At 44.6% G+C, this 19,884-nt stretch overlaps 2 protein-coding genes across 7 annotated transcripts in view; one reads left to right on the forward strand and one right to left on the reverse strand.

Annotated features, from left to right (window-relative positions):
* Positions 1 to 10,873, reverse strand: part of CRAMP1 (cramped chromatin regulator homolog 1) — a 51,666-nt gene extending 40,793 nt beyond the window's left edge. For 2 of the 4 annotated variants that reach the window (XM_049790988.1, XM_049790987.1), the window contains exons 1-2: positions 8,459 to 8,638; positions 7,621 to 7,970 (exon numbers count right to left, since the gene is read on the reverse strand). In XM_049790988.1, coding sequence (XP_049646945.1) covers positions 7,621 to 7,970; positions 8,459 to 8,502 — 394 coding nt within the window. In that variant the 5' untranslated portion in view covers positions 8,503 to 8,638. Of the gene's footprint in view, positions 1 to 7,620; positions 7,971 to 8,458; positions 8,640 to 10,433 lie in introns of those variants that run through there. The other 2 variants (XM_049790989.1, XM_049790990.1) reach the window with 2 other exon arrangements.
* A 4,469-nt stretch (positions 10,874 to 15,342) lies between these two features.
* Positions 15,343 to 19,884, forward strand: part of IFT140 (intraflagellar transport 140) — a 90,440-nt gene continuing 85,898 nt past the window's right edge. For 2 of the 3 annotated variants that reach the window (XM_049835569.1, XM_049835571.1), the window contains exon 1: positions 15,343 to 15,440. In XM_049835569.1, coding sequence (XP_049691526.1) covers positions 15,407 to 15,440 — 34 coding nt within the window. In that variant the 5' untranslated portion in view covers positions 15,343 to 15,406. Of the gene's footprint in view, positions 15,441 to 15,750; positions 15,913 to 19,884 lie in introns of those variants that run through there. The other variant, XM_049835572.1, reaches the window with a different exon arrangement.

The raw sequence follows: 19,884 nt of genomic DNA on the forward strand, positions 1-19,884 counted from the left end.
AAATAACAAGGGGAAGGTTTCAATGGCTTAATTTTGTATTTCCAGAGATAAGACAGATAAGCAGGAATATACCAAAGCAACCTCTAAAGACAACACACTCTCTGATGCTTATACACTGGTGTGCTCTGCAGTTGCCCCTTTGCAGCTGAGGGGAACTTCTGAGCAATGCTGAACATTGATGTGACCAATAAAGCAAACTAATAGCTCTGAGAAAATATACACAACTTCATATCCTTGTCTTTGGTCTTGATCCTATTGCCTCCAAAATAGCTGTGGTTAACAAAAAGCCTGAAAGATGTCTACTTTAGTTCATCACATGACAATGGATCAGCATTCTCAAGAATCTGATCCTCGGTATAAGGAGCACCATCTCTGACACTTAGCCCATCTAGGATAATTCAATGTATCCAAAGGACAGCAAGTCCTAACCTCTTCTCCTTCCCCAAATCCTGGTGTGGCTTTTGGAAAAATGGCACAGAAGTGTAATCTTGATTGTACCTTTGACAGTTACCAACACTCCAAAAAACATGGATCAGAAAAAAAATACAAAAATTGGAAATACTATAATGAAAATAAAACCTCATGGAACTAAGAGAATTTGTTGTTTATTCAAGTAGGGGACAGAGAAGAAAATGGGGTGGAGAAACTGCAGGAAGGTGAGAGCTACACGTAATGCAGTAAGATTCCATTCCCTCACGTTAATTCAGAAGAAAAAGACTCCTTTTTTTTCTTTTTCTTAATCACCTCTGAAAGTATTAGTCCTTCAAAGACATTTTAATCAGAAAAAAACATTATCAATTCACCTTAAACCTGTGATTTATTCACAACAGAAATCAAACCAAACATGCTTGGTTTAACACTGTAACAGATTATCAGAATGTTAATCCAGAAACCAGGGAGACCTCCCAAAAAGTGCGCTTGGTTTTTTTTTCCATGAAAATGTAACCATTCTCAGTAACTTACATTTCCAAAATATAGTCTCTTCAATTTTGCTAAGTAGTATTATTTGGATTTGACTGCCCTTATCAATGCAGGTGTGCACTTAATAAAACAGAAGACTTTTAACATTAAACATACATTGCTCATTATAAAGAATGCTTATTACCATTTTCATTTTTCTGGTTACTCTCCTTTATGTTTTGTGTTTTATCTCATGATAAATTGGCTTGCCTTAGTTTATTTGCTTATAAATCCAACTTGTACAATACAGCAGTCCCAGCTAGTTTCCCAAACTTTGACACACATTAGCACAGTTCTCTTTCATATTTAGGCTTAAAAAGTTCAGTTACCTTTTAAAATTTAATTATATTAAACAGTTTGTTTACCTGACAAACTCAGTGTTTATGTATACACACACACACACACACCCCCCACCTCTCCCTCTCTCTCATTCAAGAACCAGGATATTCCAGTTTGATAATCCAAATATTACTTTAAAAAGAGTACCAGAAGAATCAACTGTTATAGGCTTACTATACTTTAGAGATTTGAAAGACTTGTACATAAATTTTAACTGTAACTATTCAGCTGCAATTAGAAAGTACCTCCTTTGGAGGACAAAACCATATTTCTCCAGATCCTAAAAAAGCTGTTTGGTCAAGTAACAAATAATATTTTAAATCAAACCTGGAAGAGAGTACAATGTGTGAAAGTACATTTTTTTCCTGCGTACAATAAATATTTAGTTGATATAAAACATGACATTGTGACCTTTTTTATGTTAACGTTTCTTTTCTTTCTAGCGATGACTATCTGACACTTTCGAAGAAAATTACTGTCACCACAGGGAAGCACGTAAGGCAAAACATGAAAAAGAATTGGATTCTTAAAGAAAATGCACTTAAAAACAACTTCTCAAATAAAGAGCTTCTCTATTTCCCAAAACCTTCATCAGCCACTGATAAAATAATTGTAAGTTAAGCAATTTAATTCTGGTACTGTGAAGGTAAATTCTGTATGAAAAAGGACTCCGTAAGAAAAACCTGAGCACTTTCATAGATGGCTGAGAAGAAAAACAACAATTTTAAGACAAAAAATTGCTTCTTTATTTTGCAAATGAGAGATTGGAATATCACAATTTGCATGGTAAAGAAATACAGATCTTTATAGATAACATCTTCAATCAAGAAGGGGGAACTCAAAACACACCAGTCCTCAATCTCAACCTACCATCTCCTGTTGCTACTAGCTCCCAGAAAAGACGTCCTTTATCAAGAGACAGGTACAGGATTCTATTCCAGAGTTACTATTCTGATCAGAGACCTCTAACTTTCTGAAAAACCATTTAGAGGAACTAGGTTTGTAGGGTGTGGGGGTTTTGTTTGTTGGGTGGCTGGTTTTTGTTTGGGGTTTTGGGGGAGGTTTAGCTTTTTTTTTTTTTACATCACTCTGTATACGTACTCAAATAAGTAAAAACCTAAAGTCAGCTGCCTAAAGTTCAGATCTTATCAAGGGATTTCTGAAGATTGTACAGTATGCTTGGTACACGTGAAATTTTCATTATTAAAAAGCTTAAGAAGCAAAAGTATCAGTGAGGACTTAAAATTCTAATAAGACTATATAAAGTTCAGTAGATTTCCTCTTAGTTGTATGTAAAAGATTAAATGAACAGAACAGTTCTATCGAGGACACCCCCCTCACTAATGACAGATGATGATGATCAGTATTTCCCAACAATAGATTATTTAAAACTTCAGAGAGAGGAAGGGGGCTTACTCTAATAATCTGCTTAGGTGCTAGTTCTAAGTAAAATCATTTATAAAAGGAGAACACTGAAGACGAGACAAAGACAAGATGGTCATTCTCACTCTGTCGACTTATCTTGCATCACCCAACCACTGGACTGGACCACATCCACATTCCCTGCAAGCCAATGCTTCATTTGAGTACTAACATTGTAACTGGAAAACAAATTTCTACCTTTTACACCTCCTCAGTAAATAGCATCGACTCCTAAGACGGGTAAGTCTAGGACAGCTTATGCCATATTGCATGGTTATACCATATAGTGTTCTTGTTATGAATTAACATCCAAAGTTTTAAACACAACAGGTAACTGTCCTACAAGGATACAGACAGTCTAGCTTCTTCTACCTCTTATTATTTAGAAGATTTGCACAACCAAGATGTAGCTGAACATGTTTAAACATACACAGTGTCAATTATCAACAGGAGTCTATGAACAAAACTATACTGAAGGCTTGCTTTTCTATGGACAGTATATATTTAAGCTATCAAATGCAGCACTATTTGAACTAACCAAGCATAGCTGTAAAAAATAAATTAATATGTTTATTTTTAGATTATTTATTTATAATATGTTTATTATAAATTTGTTTACTATCCCAATAAATCATTATTCTCTTGCTCTTCCATCAGAAACACCCATAATGCCTAATATGAAGTTCCATCTAAAGCACATGGTTGTGCAGCCCTGCTCGAAGTTCAGCACCTACTGCACAGGGGACAGGAAAAAAATATCCTCCTCTTGTGGTGCGGGATGAGATACTGTGGAGTTCTGGTCCTGAGCCACTTTCAAAGGCAGGGTGGGAGAACTGGGATAAATGGGAGGGCAAAGAATGAATGAAAGCATGTCAGAATAAGATGGAAGGAAAAGTACCAAGTGCAAATGAGATGGACAGAATTATTAGAACAAGGGAGCATGCCAGTAGTTTTTAAACAGTTGTTTATGCCTTAGAGAAATAATGCTGGAGGAATGACATTTCAAATGAAGGTTACAATAGATTCTGCAGCATACAAATTTGGGAAGATACAGTAAAATTGTATTGTAAGTACGTACACCGGGTATAATCCACATGCTATGGGACATGCAACTTTGGTGGGCTGAGACAAACTGGACTGCCTTCTTGCAAGTTTCATACAATGCCAAAAGATGGAACATTTTAATTCAATTCACGCTTTCAGCTGAATAATTCTTTTTTCAAGAACAAACTCCTTATTACTGCAAAACAAATCCAAATACTTGTTTGGGCCATTCTACACATTTTACGAATAAATCTAGAGTAATGGCATGAAAGACATCTTCAAGCTTCAGCTCACTGCCATCAGACTTTCTTACTATTTCCTTCTGACTTCATTCTGCATTCAGAAAATGGATAAAAACACGGAAATGGGAACACTCTAGTTCAAACTAAATCTACAGCACATGATCGCAATGTATTCCACACTTGCTTTTACCAATGTGGTCACAACATATACATGCATATTCTAACCACTCTCGCTTGATGCAAAAAAGCCCCAAAACACACCTTAAAACCTGTGCTCAGCAACCATGTGGCTTATCTGTATTTGAGAACCAAACTCTCAGAAATCCCTCTTTCTCGGCAACCTTATACTGGTCTGCTTCCTCTCCCTCAACAAACCTCCCTGCTTTTAAACTCTCATTATAAACTGCCTCCACCCCACTACTCCTTCAAGTTCCTCCTCAGATTTCATGCAAGTTACTTTAAGACTTACTTCCAAGCATTCATATTTCAAAAGGCGTGCATTGTTTGAGGTGTAGACTACAAACTTGAAAATACAATAAAAAGATGACCAGCATTTGAAAATAAGATAATAATAATAATTCTAAAAAAAATGCACAGATTTAGATATTTGTGCAGGAAATTTGATAAACCCTTCAGCAATTCAAAATGGATTGGCTATTTAAGTGAAAGTTTTCAAACTTCCTTTTACTATGCTACTTTCTATGTAATTTTTGCCCTAAATTCAAAAGTGCAACTCAGTACACAAAAGGCAAGAGACAGACTCCAAAGATCCAATAAAAGATTACATCAGGGTAATCTGAAATTTAGCAATACATTTATACATTCTACTAGGCAGAACTTGAGAATTACTATTAACAGTCTTCCCTGAACCACAGTAAGGTGAAGTTGAAAAGTTAGCAGCTGCTGAGTGGGCAAACTCTTCCTACAGTTTACAGTAAAGTCTACTTTATCAATAATTTGTCTGCTACAAAGAAGCACCCTAAAAGCACAAATGCCAAAAGTAAAAACGGATCTGCAACAGACAGAAAAAAAATTCTACTTTCAAAACTCTTTTAAAGGCATGATTAGGACAAGCATGATTAGGATATAGCAAGCCAATGCCTGCTGACTAACTATAATTTGAAAGAAATTAAGTTTATTGATTACCTTCCTTAATAATAGCCTTTGAAAGGGTTTTCACTCTAGAATACAGAGACTGCAAAAGCAGGACCACTTTAATAAAATTTTAAGGGTTACAAAGCATTATTGAAAGACAACGACAAAAACAAGTTTCTGGTTCCATGGGACCAAGTATAAGTGTGGTATAGCCACTCTTGCTGGCCAATGTTAAAACTACCTTTGCAGCTATCACCTTGACTGTGACATGCAAAATGGAAAAGGTTCCCGATTTCAGAGCTGATCCAAAGCACATGCGTTCAAACTTTTTATCATTTTTTTTTACTTAGAGGGGGAGGAGAAAGTTGGTAGAAGAGCAAATGGAAGAATTTAAGTTCAACCTTTATAAGTAATCTTCACCCTTCAATTAGTTCTCTATTAGAAGCTAGCTCTGTGAGACACTTCATTTAGAATGCAAAGTCCTATAAATTCTGATCACAAGACATTCCATTAGGGAAAATTCAGACAAGCCTGGAAAACTTCTCAGTATGCATCCCCAAACGTAAAGAACTCAAATTAGAAAAGATCCCACTCTGTGGCCCTGTTCTCCAAGATCTGACAGTTATAATCTCAACTGTATCAGAGAAACCAAGTTCAATGCATTCACTTCAAAACTAGCCAGGCAGAGCTGTGGCTGGTCTTACAATTCAAAAAGTGAAAGCATAACCATAATTCTACCACCGACTGTCACCCCCAATGATTTAAGAAGTTTCCCCAATCCTGACAACATAGTCAGGTACAGCGATTACAAGCACTATCTATCTATGACCAATTATTGAAATAATATTTTCCATTCTGTATATAATTTTATTAGGGTTATTTTGGAATCTGAATTGCAAAATAAACTGTTTGCTTTTCAATTGTGTTGATACACCTAGTTAAAAATCGTTCTGCTGCTCTAGAATTGGAAATGAGCATTTATGTACAAATATACAAACATGAATATACACGTAGACAAAGACACATGTACTTTGTTCACACATGCATACACTTTCAAAGCAATGGAATAATTTCAAATGCATATATTCGACTTGTCAATCACGGACAACATGTATTCCAAAGAAACACCTCCTTGTATTTAATACTATTTACTACCCTTGAAATAATTATCTGTAGCTAAACACTTCTGGGTATTCCATCTGTTTTTTTATTTGGTTTAATGCAACTGGGAGAAAAATTACGAAGGCCTTTCTGTTCTATCCTTCAACATGACACACAGTAGCTTTTCACTTAAACCAAAAATTTAAGATATTAAAGATGACTTACTAAGGTATTAAAAAATACTTCAGTCAATTATATAAACTTTCAAGCAACCAAGTTCAAGAATTTTCCGTGATATGGCAATAACTAAAATATCACGATTTCTACTGCTTTATTACTATAACACAAAACTACCATAATTCGTAACGTTTACTTAATGTCCAGCATGCACATACCACTGTAGTAGACCAAAGAGTGAGGTAATCTCCGAGACACATTTATGCTATGTGGAGTTTTATTTCGGTTTAGCAGACAAGAGTAAACTTTGTCATTTCAAATGTTGAAGGCATCTCCGAGTGTTGTCTTCCTCAAAAGTTAACAGAAAATAACACTTGTGTACTTTTGCACAAGGTATCCAAAATGAGTCTCAAGTACAGCTCAACTACAGTGCCAGGTGTCATCCAGTAACTGCTGAGCACACACCATAACACCAAGATATTCCAACATCTCTGCTGTCTTCTAGCTACTCAAGTAAGAAACTGCTTTGAAAAAAACCGAATTCTTATCTACAATGTAAAGTGAAAAAGCACGCGTACATTCATGTATGTACATACAGACAGTCAATTAGTCAATTGAGTTAATAAAAACTCAAATTCCATGAAAATGTCCAAACTGTTCTGAAACAGTCATGCAGGACACACAAAACCTTAGAAACAAATATGTCACTATGTGTATTTCATAGCTGTGTCCAAAACAGTTTTTGGGGGCAAAACAGTCATAGAAATAACTGCAGGAAATCACCAATGTCTTATGGGTTGTTTTTTTTTTTCCTTTTTTAACTAGCGCCCCGTGAGTATTTTGTTATTATCCAAGAACAGAATTCAGAGTGCAGCCACCTGATTACACAGCTAGCTAGAGTCCAATTTCCTAACCAAAACACAGGAATTTCCTAAAACTCAAGAGAGATGAAATGCAGGAATTAAAGGTTTGCTTCAATAATGGAGATTTCTTCCTCCTCCACAGACACATCCAAACCCCCCATTTCTGCAAGTGCAAAGAGGACAGTGGGCAGCAGAGAAGATGAAGCCTTGGGACACAAAGAAGATTTCAGCTACTGTGAGAAACAAGCCCCAAACCACCTTCCCCCAAACCAAACAAAAGATGGCATCTACAGGAGGAGAATGACAACCCCCAAACCCACAGGTGACTCCCCCCACCCCCCTTGCCCGCATGTTTTAAGGGTGCCAAAATACAGTACCTTTGCCTTTTGCAGCAGTGCTGCTGCCAACTGAAGAGGATGCCTGGGAATCCTTCTTCAGCCTCTTGCTCTGAGGTCTGACGCTGGACCTGAGAAAATGATGCTGGTCCTGGCTGTGGGAGGGCTGGAGGGAGGCCGGGGCCTGCGATAAGCTGGGGTTCGGTGGGGGGCTGCTGTTAGTGTTGTTGTTAATAATCTTCTCTTCTTTCTTTGTGCTGCTGCTGCCTGGAGCTGCCTCTCCTCCTCCTCCTGCCCCTTCTTCTTCCAGGGACTCCTCATCTCCTCCTGCTCTCTTGCCCAGCTTTTTCACCCCTTCCTCCCCGCTGCTCTCTCCCAGTTTCACTGTCATCCTGTTGGGGAGGAGAGAGAGAAAAGGGGGGGGCACAAAGTCAGGCCAGGGAGCCCCCCAGAGAGGGAGAGAAATCCCTGGGCTGAGAGGGGAGAAGTTTAGCTGCAGAAATTCCTCTCAACATGGCCGCCGTTGTTTGTTACTAAATCCCCTTTCGTTTGCTGTCCCGACCCAACAACCTGTGCCGCGGGCGGGAGGGGGAAAGCCCCCCCCGAATCCCCCCCCAAACCGGCCCAAAAGGCAGCCGGGCTCCCCCGGCAGCCCTCCGGCACCCTCCCGAAGGGGTTCGGGGCGCCTTTGGCGGAGAAATCGCCCAGCCAAACTCGGGCGTGTGGAAGCGCTCGACAGCCGCCGAGAGGAAAGGCAGCCGCCGAGCCCGGCGGAGCGGAGCGGGGCAGCGCGGCCGGGCCGGGCCGGGCCGGCTGCTCGCCCCCCATCCTACCCCTTCGGCGGCTCCTCGGGCCCAGGGGGGCTCTTCCTCCTCCTCACCATGGAGCCGAGGCGATCCGACCTGCCGCGGGGGGGGGGTTCATGCTCCTAGATGCGGCGGCGGCGGCTTCTCCTCCTCTCTGTGTGTGTGTCTCTCTCTCTGGGGCTGGGACTGGCCGAGGCTACCGAGATTTCCAGCTCCCCCTCCGCCCCCACGCCCGCCAGAGCCCCGGCACCTCTCCGCCGCTCCCCGCGGGGCAGCCCCGGGCCCGGCTGCCGCCGCTGCGAACCGCATCGCGCCGCGGGCCGGGCGCCTGTCACTGGCGGCCCGGGCGGACCGGCCCGCGCCGGGAGACGGCCCGGCTCCCCACCGCCGGCCGCTCCTGGCTGGCTCCGACAGCAGCTTCCAGCCGCTTTTTTTTGCCTTTTTTTTTTTTTTAAATCAGCGCGACCCCCTTTGTTGTTTTTTTTCTTCAATGGGAAGGGCGACAAACTCTACAGGCGTCCGCTGCGGCTTTTTTCCCCCCTCGCCTCGACGGGGACCGCACAACTCCCGGCGATGCTGCGACCTCTTGGTCAAGCGAAAAAGTTTTAAAATACCGTTTGCTTAGAGGAGCGCTCCCGGACTTCCCAGGAGGCATCGCTGAACAACTTTAATTCCAAATCTGACATTTGGACCGGCTGCCGGGGATGACCTCTCATGCTGCATCTAACTTCACAAATCCTCTCAATTCTGAAGTTCTCTTTAAATACTCGGAACAAAACACCAGATACACACACAAAAGCTTAAGGCATTAAACCGTATTATCTGCTGAAACCCAACAACTGTTTGTTTTGGTGTTTTTTTCCTCAAAGAGTGTAAAAATATTACTGACACCATATCTAAAAGAAGTCAACTTCCAAGAAAGAAACCACTTACAGCAAAACAGAAAGAAGTAGCAGTTGCAATGCAGCTGCCTTATCACCACAGCAGGAGCCACAGTCCAACTTTAATTAAGGGAAAAGATAAAAAACAAGAGAAGGATATTCTGAATATCACAAATAAAGAACGCAGTTACTACAGATTAGGCTGACACCAGAATAATGTGGTTTAAAATAAACAAGATGCATCAGCATTACATGGCATACAAATTTGTGTGATTACAGCTTATGGACTGTATTCCAACTGTTAAAATCATACTTTTCCCTCTAATGATTTTGAGCTAAACCACCGAATCTACCAATTCAGAATTACGTTGGGCAACGTTCCATTCTTTGCAAATGCTCAGTAAACCGATTTGAACTGTGGATCTAAACTCACGTTAAAACTTCGCTAACCATTCACCTGACGGGTCCCTAATTACAGACGCACACTTGTTCTCCGCACATCAAAACCCGCAGTGTTTTCAGTTATTTTGAGGACAGAAATCTTCGACCTCTGACGGTCTCTGCTCAAAAACTTCACCTAAGCAAGGCTGAAATCTTCCTGATTTCACATTTAGTTTTATTACCACAAATTAAACGATGCATCCGCTGGCATCCCCCAACAATTAGTAGGGGCATACCAAAGAAACACATCTTGGGGACAGTTACTTACAAGACTCGGGCAGCAAATCCCAGCACCTGCCCCACTTCCCAGCAGCCGGCTCCTTACAGCGTCCTGCCTAAACCCTCCGGCAGGGCCCCACACCCAGTTTACCCATTTCGGCTGCGATCTCCTTTCCTTTTCACGCTACCCCTGCTTTTCCTTTTTCTCCCAAAGGGAAAAATCTTCTCAACCTCGCCCCTTTGGTCCTCTAGACCTTCACGCTTAGTCGCCGTCCCTTCACTCTGCCTCCTACAAACGCCCGGCTCCCCTCCGAGGGGACGCTTTCCCCGCAGACCCCAGCGCCGCCACACCCCGTCGATCGACGGCCCAGACGGGAGAGCCGGGCCGGGCCACCCCCTCCCAGGGACGCGCGGGCCCCACGGGGGCCCCCAAGGCTCCGCTTCTCCCCGCCGCCCCAGCAGCCCCCTGCGCCCCGCGGCGGGCTCCATCCCCTGCCCAGCGCCTCACCTGCCGCATCAATGCCGCCGCGCAGCCTCCGCGCTCCAGCTCGCCCGCCGGCGGCTGCCTCGGGTCTTCCGGCACCCGCAGCCCCAGGCACCCCCAGGCTGCGCCCCAGACCCGCCAGCTCGGGAGGAGGCCGGCGCGCCCTACGCCAACCGCGGACCCCCGCGGCCCTCCCAGCTTTGCTGGCGGCGGCAGTCCCCGCTCCCGGCCGGGGAGGCGACCTCTCTTCCCCGGGCTCCTCCGAAACCGCGGCCGCGGGCCCGGCACCGCCGGCGCCCCGTCGGGCCTCAACGCCCCCGGCCGGAGCCGCGGCTCCCTGGCGCCCCGGGCTCGGCCGTCGCTCGGCCGTCGCTCCGCCGTCGCCCCCGGCCCCGCGTTCGGCCGCAGAGCGGGCCGCGATGGGGTTCCTGCCCGCGGCGGTTCCGCTTCCTCGTCAGCCTGCGCCGGGCCGAGGGGGCGGGGCAGGACGCGGCGCGCGGGCCCAGCTGAGAGCGCCGGCGCTCCCCTCCCCAGGATCGCAAACAAGGCGTCCCATTGGCTGGCGGCAAGCGGGAGCGAGACGGAAGGCGGGGCCGGGGCCCCCACGCAAGCCAAACAAAGCGCGGCGCGGGGCGGGTGACGAAAGCTTAGCGCAAAGGAAGAGGCGGTAAGCCGGTGTCCGTCAGAGGGCGAGACGAATCCCGAGAGCTGGCCGCTGATTGGCTAAAAGAAAAACTAATCGCTGGCCCTACAGCCGGGGCCCTTGGACGTGATCCAGGATACCATTGGTCAGAAAGCTGCTGATTTGCATGCGGCGTTGTATTTATAACCTGCCGGGGCGGGCAGGCGGTGGATGTGCCGGACACGGCTGGCGGGGAAGGGGCCGGGAGGGAGGGGCGCTGCCCTGCCCGGATGGCGGCGGGGGACGACGACTTCGCCGGGTGGGCTTCGGCCGAGCATCGGGGCGAGGCCCTGCGCTGGGGCTTTGCTTCGTTCGCTCCGCGGCCCCTGGTGTTTGGGCCTCAGCCAGGCGGTTCAAGCAGTGTGGGTCCCGTCCCCTCCCCCCTCCCCCGCCGTGGCCGTACCTCGTCTCCCGGAGAGGTCCGCTGGCACAGGCCAGCTCGCTACCCGGCGAAACTGCATCGTGGCGGCTGTTCCCGGTGCCTTACACCCGGCGGAGCGTGAGGGGGAGCCCTGGGGCCGCTCTCCTCCGAAGCATCTTGTGCTTTCCCAGGCCTGACCTCGGTACCGGCAGGGACAGTGTTGGGGCACCCAGCGGGGAGGTGGTTCGCTGTGCCGCAGGTTTGGTGCTGAGCATCCCTTCGCAGCCTGGACTTGGTGGTGACTAAAGAACCCACCACTTATTGCGAGATCCTTATTGGTTTTAGCAGTTCTTAAGGAGAAAGACGATGCCGGGGACCTTTTAGCCACAGCTGGTGGGAGACCAGGCCACCTAACATGGCGGCCGTGCTCCGGAGGGACTCGGAGCTGAGTGGGGGCCTGGAGTGCTGCTGAGGCGCTGGCTGGCCCAGCAGCTGGCTTCTAACTAGTTAAGATGTTACTAAGTTCCTCGTTGTTTATAAAGGCTACAAATAACATACATGAAAGGGTCAATGTGAAACCTGGGAAGGCCTAGTGTCTTCACAACTTCTAGTCTTCTGGTGGAGGTTGCACTTGTGTAGGTACCCTTAAGTGGGATTTTTTTTTTTTTTAAATAAAATGTTTCCAGGATTAAGAAGCTTTATTCAGTAATGTACTGAATTAAAGGGTGTTGTATTTCATTTACTAACCTAATGTTTTGGCCTGTTTTCCAGTGACTGCTCTCTGATACTTTAATGTGTTGACTTCATGTTAACTACTAGGAAGGATCACTTCTAAAAATCTTTCAATGGGTACTGTGCGAGATATTTTTTTTCTCCTTGATAATTTTTTTGTGGAAAGAATATTAGATCATCCTCTTCTTGAGACTTTGTGGGTGTCAGCAGGAAATGCTGCTTTAGTCTCTTCTTCTGAGGAAAATCTTCATGAGCTGTAGCTTAGAAATCAATGTCTGAATTTAAACTTCATCATGGCATCTAAATTCTGGAAGATGGGGCTCCCATGGAGAGTGTTGCAAGTAATTATCTTATGATGGCAAGCTAAATTTGAACATGCCTTGGGCTCTATGTCAGCTATAAATATGATTTAAAGCGTAGCTGTGAGTAACCAAGTGTATTGCTATAAATGCAATTTGTAAACAAAAAAGAGCCAAATTTCTTATTGTTCTTGTTTCTACTGTAGAGCTTTGCATTTAAATCTACATCTTAATTAGTGAGAGATTATTTTGTAGTTTTGTTATAATGTAGCACAAGATCATATGGTTTATTTTTGCCACTTGGTTTGACCACAATCAAATTTAACGATCCTGACAGGAAATGATGCATTCTGCATCTACAGTGCCATGTATTTCCATGGTGCTTTGCAAAGATACATGAAGGTATGTTCAGTTCCCCAAGGAGCTCAGAGTTGAAGGTTTCCATTCTCTCTGTATGTAAATAACTTTATATGCTTGGATAGTCCCATTGCCTCAAGTGGACTGTTAAGGTGTGAAATTGCTCATGTGTGTAAATGTTTGTGAAAGAAAGACTGAATAGAAAGGAGTTGGACAAGAGCTGAGAGGCAGGGGGTAGGTTGAGATGTCAGAAGACACTTGAACTTTCATTCGTTCTTTTTTAATAGTAGGGAGGATCCATGATCATGCTTTGGCAAACCTGCACAGATACAAAATGCAAGTAATCTTTCAGTGTTTGTTGCCATGGTTTTCTGGACCAGACAAGAACATTAACTTGGATTTGTTGCACATCCTGTGTATTTTAAGGTATGAATAAGAAACTGCATGCCTAATAGAAATAGAGCAAGCAATGCAGAACTGTCTGACAGAAGGACAAAGTTAATACTTTTATGTTGAGGTGTTTTTAATTTTGCATCTGATGTGCATGATAAACTAATTATAACATGAAAATACTTTTCCAAAGACCTTAGATGTAAAAGCCACCAATATACTGGATGTTCTGTATTTTCCTTTTAGGTTACTTAGAAGCTACTACATTTCATTCATAACTCGTTTGTTCTTAAAAGGCTTTTAACTTGTTTAATCTGGCAAATGATAATAGGTGATCTGTGTGTTACTAAAGCAGTTCTTTCCCATTCAGGTAAGAGGATTTAAACCAAAGGTCAGACTTCTGTTGTTAATCCTTTATGGCTTACTAAGTAGGAAGCACCTAATCGTGCAACTTTTTTTTTTTTTTTTTCTCAGCAGCTGAGGTCAAGCCCTTAGAGGAAGGGACAAAATGCACTGTGTGTGACTATGCTGCTGAAGCGTCTTCTTTGTTGGTCCTGGGACTTGAGGGACTCGGAGCTGTTAGGCATCTTTTATGAGTGCAGTACTCAGGAGGGAAGATCTTAGGATCCTAGGATGCCCTGTTCATTTGTTTATTTAGGATATAAATCCTTTACAGCAGGGCTTCTCTGTTGAATATTAGAGGGCTGGGAACTTAATTTCCAGCTAAGCCTGCACAAGTAGGGATATGTAGTTTAGTTATTGGGCAATATTTTGTGTAACATTGAAGTAGGCAATTATGAAAGCTGTGAAAATGGTCACTTGAGCAGAGACAGTGGTTTTTTTAGATTATTTTTATTCCAGCCCAGAAAGGGATGATAGACTAGATGATTTCTAGCAGCTCCTACTGGCTGTGTATTTTTTACTTGATTGTGCTATGTAGTTGCAATAGTTTCCTCATTAGCCTGATTGCCTGAGAAAACAAGGTATCTGCCCACATGGTCTGCTAAAACAGTCAGCTTCAAGTCTGATGATCTCAAAAATACTATGAGCACAATTGGTGAAAATAGTCAGCTGGGCAGAGCCAAGAAATGAATTACTCTGGGAGTGGCACCTGAGTGAGTTAACGGTGTTGTTACATGTCCAAGAATCCACCAAGAAAAGATGCCATAAATAACTTTGTTAGAGTTGATGCCTTGTAAGGGAGAAGATAATTAAAGCATGAGATAAAAAGCTACAGAAAACAGGACTTTCAGTTCTGCTTCTTAAAAAACAATTTGTTTTAGAGGGGGTTGCTGAGCTTGTAGCAAGAAGATCTAAAGCCAGTGTTTTGCCTCCCTACCTAAAGCCCATCTTTAAGTTCTGGAAGAGATACGGTGTGTTTTAATGCAGTCTGCCTCCTACCTAGTACTTTTTCCTACTTGCTGACAAAACCGATGGGCTTTTTTTGTCAGGAGGGTCCCAGTAACTGCTGTATATTTGGAAAAGGGAAGCAGTGTGAAACACCATGTAAATTACACAAGGTGTTACACGTGGCCAGAGTCAATGTAAGTTAGTGCATGCAGAAGCTGTTAGTCACAGCTGTACTAGAGGTGTGGCCTCTTTTAATCTGTTTTGTGTGGAAGTGTTGTGACTTGAGAGGAATTACAAATGATCGTGGAGTTGACAGTGGTATGAGGATTAGGTCTTGAATTGTCTCTTTTGAACATTTTGGGTAAACCTGGCTGTTAAGGCTGAATGCGGGCCCAGCACCACTGAGGACTGGAGGTGGAGCTGTGCTGTCCTTGACCTGGGCTGTACCTGCTGTGCCCAGGGGTGCTGGGGGAGCAGCAGGAGGGCTTTGTTGGGGCTATTTTCACTTAGATGTTACTAGAAAAACTTGGCCACTGTCTTAAGAAGTTACCAGATCCCTTTTCCCACAAAAGCTCTCAAAGAGCCAATGAACTCCGGGCTGTATAATCACATACGGTTACAGCATGCATTTATAGTTCGCTACGTTTCGGTTGGCTCAGGCTGTGTTGCAGTGGATGTTTAATCCATGTTCAGGGTCCTGAAGAGTTTGTGATCGAATCTTGATTCCCAGGAAGCTGCACAGTCTGCCATCCTTGTTTAGCAAGTTCCTCACGGATTCACTTGCTAAATCCTGAAGACGGCCACCGATGCTTGAAAGCTGCCCTTTATGATTTGGGGTCTCGCCAGCCGGAGCCCCGAGAGTGGGTATCCAAGGGGGAGGTGGGGTCGTGCCCGCAGGTGTTTGCTGGTTTCCCTGCCGAGGGGCAGGGTGTGGGTGGGGGCGTGGGGCCTGCCGCGCAGCCCGGCCGAGGGGCAGCCCTCCTTCGGTAACGTGCTTCGGGGGGTTAGGGCCTGGCTGGGGGCAGCGGCGCTTCCAGCCCCCCCCCCTTCGTTCGGTGGGCGAAGGCGACTCGGCCCGGAGCGGTCGCTGCTGGCTTCGGGAAGAGAACGCGGGACGCTCGGTGCCGGCCCGCGCCCGCCCCTCCGCTGCGCTCGGCACTTTCCGTCTCTCTCCGGCGTGCCCGCGGACCGCTTCGGCTGTTTCCGTGACTCTTCGGCTCTAGGTCGGCAATTTCCGTGCTGGGGGCGCTCCCCGTTGTCAGGGGTAACGCGATGCATCTCGGAGCCAGTGCGGCCTTCAGCGCCGGGACCGAGCTCCGGGGCTGCCGGCAGGTAGGAGAGGGCGGGGGGCGCCGGCCCGCCGCGGTCGGCCCGAGGGGAAGCACTGGGAGTCCTCAGCGGCTTGGCCGGCTTCTTCCCGGTCGGTCTGGGCCCGTCCTGAGGGAGCGGGGCCGGTGGCGGGCGGCCGGGGCGCTGCCTGCGGGAGCGGCCGGCTCTGCCGGCGGGCCCACGGGGCGCGAACGTGGCGGGCGGGACCCGAGTGTTCACCGAGCCGGGAGCGGTCGCTTCTGGCGGGCTCGGCGGGCCCGCTGTCCTGTGGTGTTGGCGAAGGAGGGTTCCAGCTCGGCCGAGGTGCCCCGGGCAGGCTCCGGCCCACGCGAGGCGCTGCCCCGCGGGCGGAGGAACCGCTCGGGGAGTGGAGTGGGCTGGGCTGGTCCCCCTGCTCTAGCTGGCTCCATCTCCCTCGGTGCGGGTTCAGGATTTAAGCGGATTTTTACTATTTACGCTTTCTCTTTTACTAGTTAGAGGGAACAGTATTTAGTCATTAGCTGTCGTCTTGTAGTGTAACTCAATTTTGTAATTCCGAACTCTTTTCTGTATTTCTAATTTTTTACACGTTTTTAAAAGTTAGCATTTCTTACAGGTGGAGATTATATGAAAAAAAAAAACAAAAAAACCCAGCATGTTTTTGCAAGGTAGCTGTCAAGTCTTGTCAGGGAAACATCATGGCAATGCATACAGAAAACTCATTTTATGAATATACTTGGTGATGGATTTTATGGTAAGCTTGTGGCCGGTTGCAGTTCCACAAGAATAGCAAACCTAATCATAATCAGCCTGTCTTAGATGCTAAATGTGCTGACAATGTTGTCATACAGAGCATAAAAGTAGCTTTTTAAGAATTACCAGCAAAGACAGAATAGCATGATGAAAAATATTTTTATTTTTCCTGAACATAGATGGTTGTCTTTTGAAATACGTGCATGTGTTCTGGCTCACTGTTGTCATTTGTAGCAATAGGAATCTTGAGGTGACCTACATAAATGCCAGAAAATTAAACCCAAACAAATAAAGGCTATTTGGTTTGTAATTTATTTTAATACTCTGTCAACTTGTAAGTAATGAATTGAGAGGTTCTGAGGAGCTGAGGGAAATCACCCGCTATCAAAGGATAATCTTCCCCTACTCACAGAATTACTAACTCCTTGTAAAATCTTATGCACATCTGTGTTGGTGGCTGCAGACAAACCCAGTCCTTTGCCCATGCTCTGACATGATGGCCACTTATCAATCTGCATTGGTCCCTGTGTTGGTGGTGTATGACCTGTGAGCTGATAAACCCTGAAATAAGGCTTGATTTCCCCAAAGGACCTGATATCCCATGTGCAGGGCTACGTTAGTATGGGTGTATGATGTCTGGACTACAGCTGGCTTGTCTCTGGCCAGTTAAGAACAGGGGCAGAGAATGACCTTGAACCTCTCTTAAACTTCTCTCTGTGGGCAGACATTAACATCATGTCTAATGCTCACCTGTGTGAACCGCATGAAGTTCAACAAGGCCAAGTGCAAGGTTGGGGCAATCCCCAGTATTGGTACAGACTGCGGGATGAAGGGATTGGGGATACTGGTGGATAAAAAATTGGACATGAGCTGGCAATGTGTCCTCGCAGCCCAGAAAGCTAACCATATCCTGGGCTGCATCAAAAGCAGCGTGGCCAGCATGTCAAGGGAGGGGATTCTGTCCCTGTACTCTGCTCTGGTGAGACCCCACCTGGAGTACTGCGTTCAACTCAACATAAGAAGGACATGGACCTGTTAGAGTGGGTCCAGAGGAGGGCCACGAATGTGATCAGAGGGTTGGAGCACCTCTCCTGTGAAGAAAGACTGAGAGAGAGTTGGGGTTGTTCAGCCTGGGAAACAGAAGGCTTCAGGGAGACCTTATAGCAGCCTTTCAGTACTTAAAGGGGGCTTATAAGAAAGATGGAGGGAGACATCTTACCAGGGCCCATACTGATAGGACAAGGGGTAATGGTTTTACACTGGCAGACGGTAGGCTTAGTTTGGGCATAAGGAGGAAGCATTTTATGGTGAGGGTGGTGAGACACTGGAACACGTTGCCCAGAGAAGTTGTGGATGCCCCATCACTGGATGTTTCCAAGGTCAGGTTGGATGGGGCTTAGATCAAACTGATCTAGTGAAGGATGTCCCTGCCCACACAGGGGGGTTGGACTAGATGATCATCAAAGGTCCCTTCCAACCCCAAACCATTCTGTATTCTATGAGCTCTTACAGTTTTTGTGAAGTGCTTGTGGGTTGTTTCAAAAGTGTCCATCAGGTGTATCAGATTACTAAGATCAGATATCTGGACTTGGTCATGTTCTATTCCAAGCCACAAAGTGGTTAACTTTTTCAGAAATTCTTGTCTTTTAGACCTTGAAAAAATAGAACGTGCAGTGCCAGAATAATTTTTAGAGTTAGGGTTACTTGGTTTTAATTTTTTTTCTTTGAAGGCTTTTTTGAAGAAGCATCTGTCAAAGCTACAGAGTGTAAATACAAGAGCTTGAAGCAGCAGTAAACATGCGAATAATGAATTCCCAAGATTACAGCAAGCAAATGAATGTTGGTTTAGTGATTTTTTTTTACACCACTGAGTAATCCATTTATATAAGCAATTTATTTATTTGCATACAGCAGTCTCCTGCACAATTTTGTATAGTTATTGAGATGGTGAAAAGTGTTTTATATTAGGGATTCTCCATAATTTACATGACAATATCACTGAATCTTTTTTTAGTAAGTGCTAGTCTGCCTTTTTTAAAATATATACAGTATTGACTGAAAAATTGTTCTTGCTGTCTATTAATGCCAAAAGGGATAGTTAGCTATAGTTTTCCTACTTGGAACAAGCTGACAGTCACCTGTAGGAAAGCAGACAATGTGGCTTGATGTACCCATTAGTGAGTTGATCAAGAGATGCGGTTTGTAAACTTGACAAACTTATCTGCAGGGGACTGAAATAACTGAATAATAATAAATAATATTTGTGACTACAGATGCAAAGAACCCTTAACAGCAGAAAAAGGTGGCTTTAGAAAAGGCATTACAGCTGTGTGGTTTTGTGTGATAAAACCATTATTTCATACCAAATGTGGTGTTTTTTTGTTTGGTTTTTTTTTTTTTTAGGCATCTCAAATTTTTGTATGAATCTGAAGTGAATTTTTCTATTAGTTCAAAGTTTGAGCCCATATAAAGCTTATATTCAAATATGGACTAAATTCTTCCAATTAGAGTAAAATGAAATGGATGAAATGAGAACAAGTAGTAGTAGAATGGGTACAGTATTTTGGAACAGAACTAGAAATTCAAGAAAACCATTAAAAAACATGAAATAAAGATGCAAACCACTTCAATATTTATTTGAATGGTTTGTTGGGGTTTTTTTCACTAGGTCTTGGCATTATTTGCTGATAACTCGAGGTGTTTCTCTCCAGCTGTTTTTCTTTTGAAACAAAGCTGGTAAGATCACACAACAGAAATCCCAGAGACCATCTCTGTATATAAAATATTAAAGATTCTTAGTGACTTCCTCCATTTCTGACACACAACTCTGAAAACAGCATTGCTTTCAGGTTCTTTTCCTTGTAACATCGGCACTTATTGAGTATTTTCATTCAAATATAGGTAACAGTTCAAATGTAGATAACAGGTAATACGAGTTAAACTAATCTTGCATAATTTCAACAGTACAAGCTCCAAAGCGGTGACAACTGTTAAAACTTACTTCGAAAGCCCAGATGTGAGACTTCACAACATAAAATTGCTCTGTCTTCACATTAATTGACATCGTTGGATTTGAAGTACTGGAAGTAGCTTTTGGGTAAATTCTGAGACATTTCAGAGTCCTCTGAAATAAGCCAGCGCAAGCCATTAGTGAGAGATTGGTACTAGCCTATGCGCACTGTGAATCTAATCTACAGACTACAAGGGTCAGTATTCCTTTGTATTTTTTGAAAATACCACTAT

The sequence above is a fragment of the Accipiter gentilis genome, chromosome 33 (assembly GCF_929443795.1).
Source record: "Accipiter gentilis chromosome 33, bAccGen1.1, whole genome shotgun sequence".
NCBI lineage: Eukaryota > Metazoa > Chordata > Aves > Accipitriformes > Accipitridae > Astur > Astur gentilis.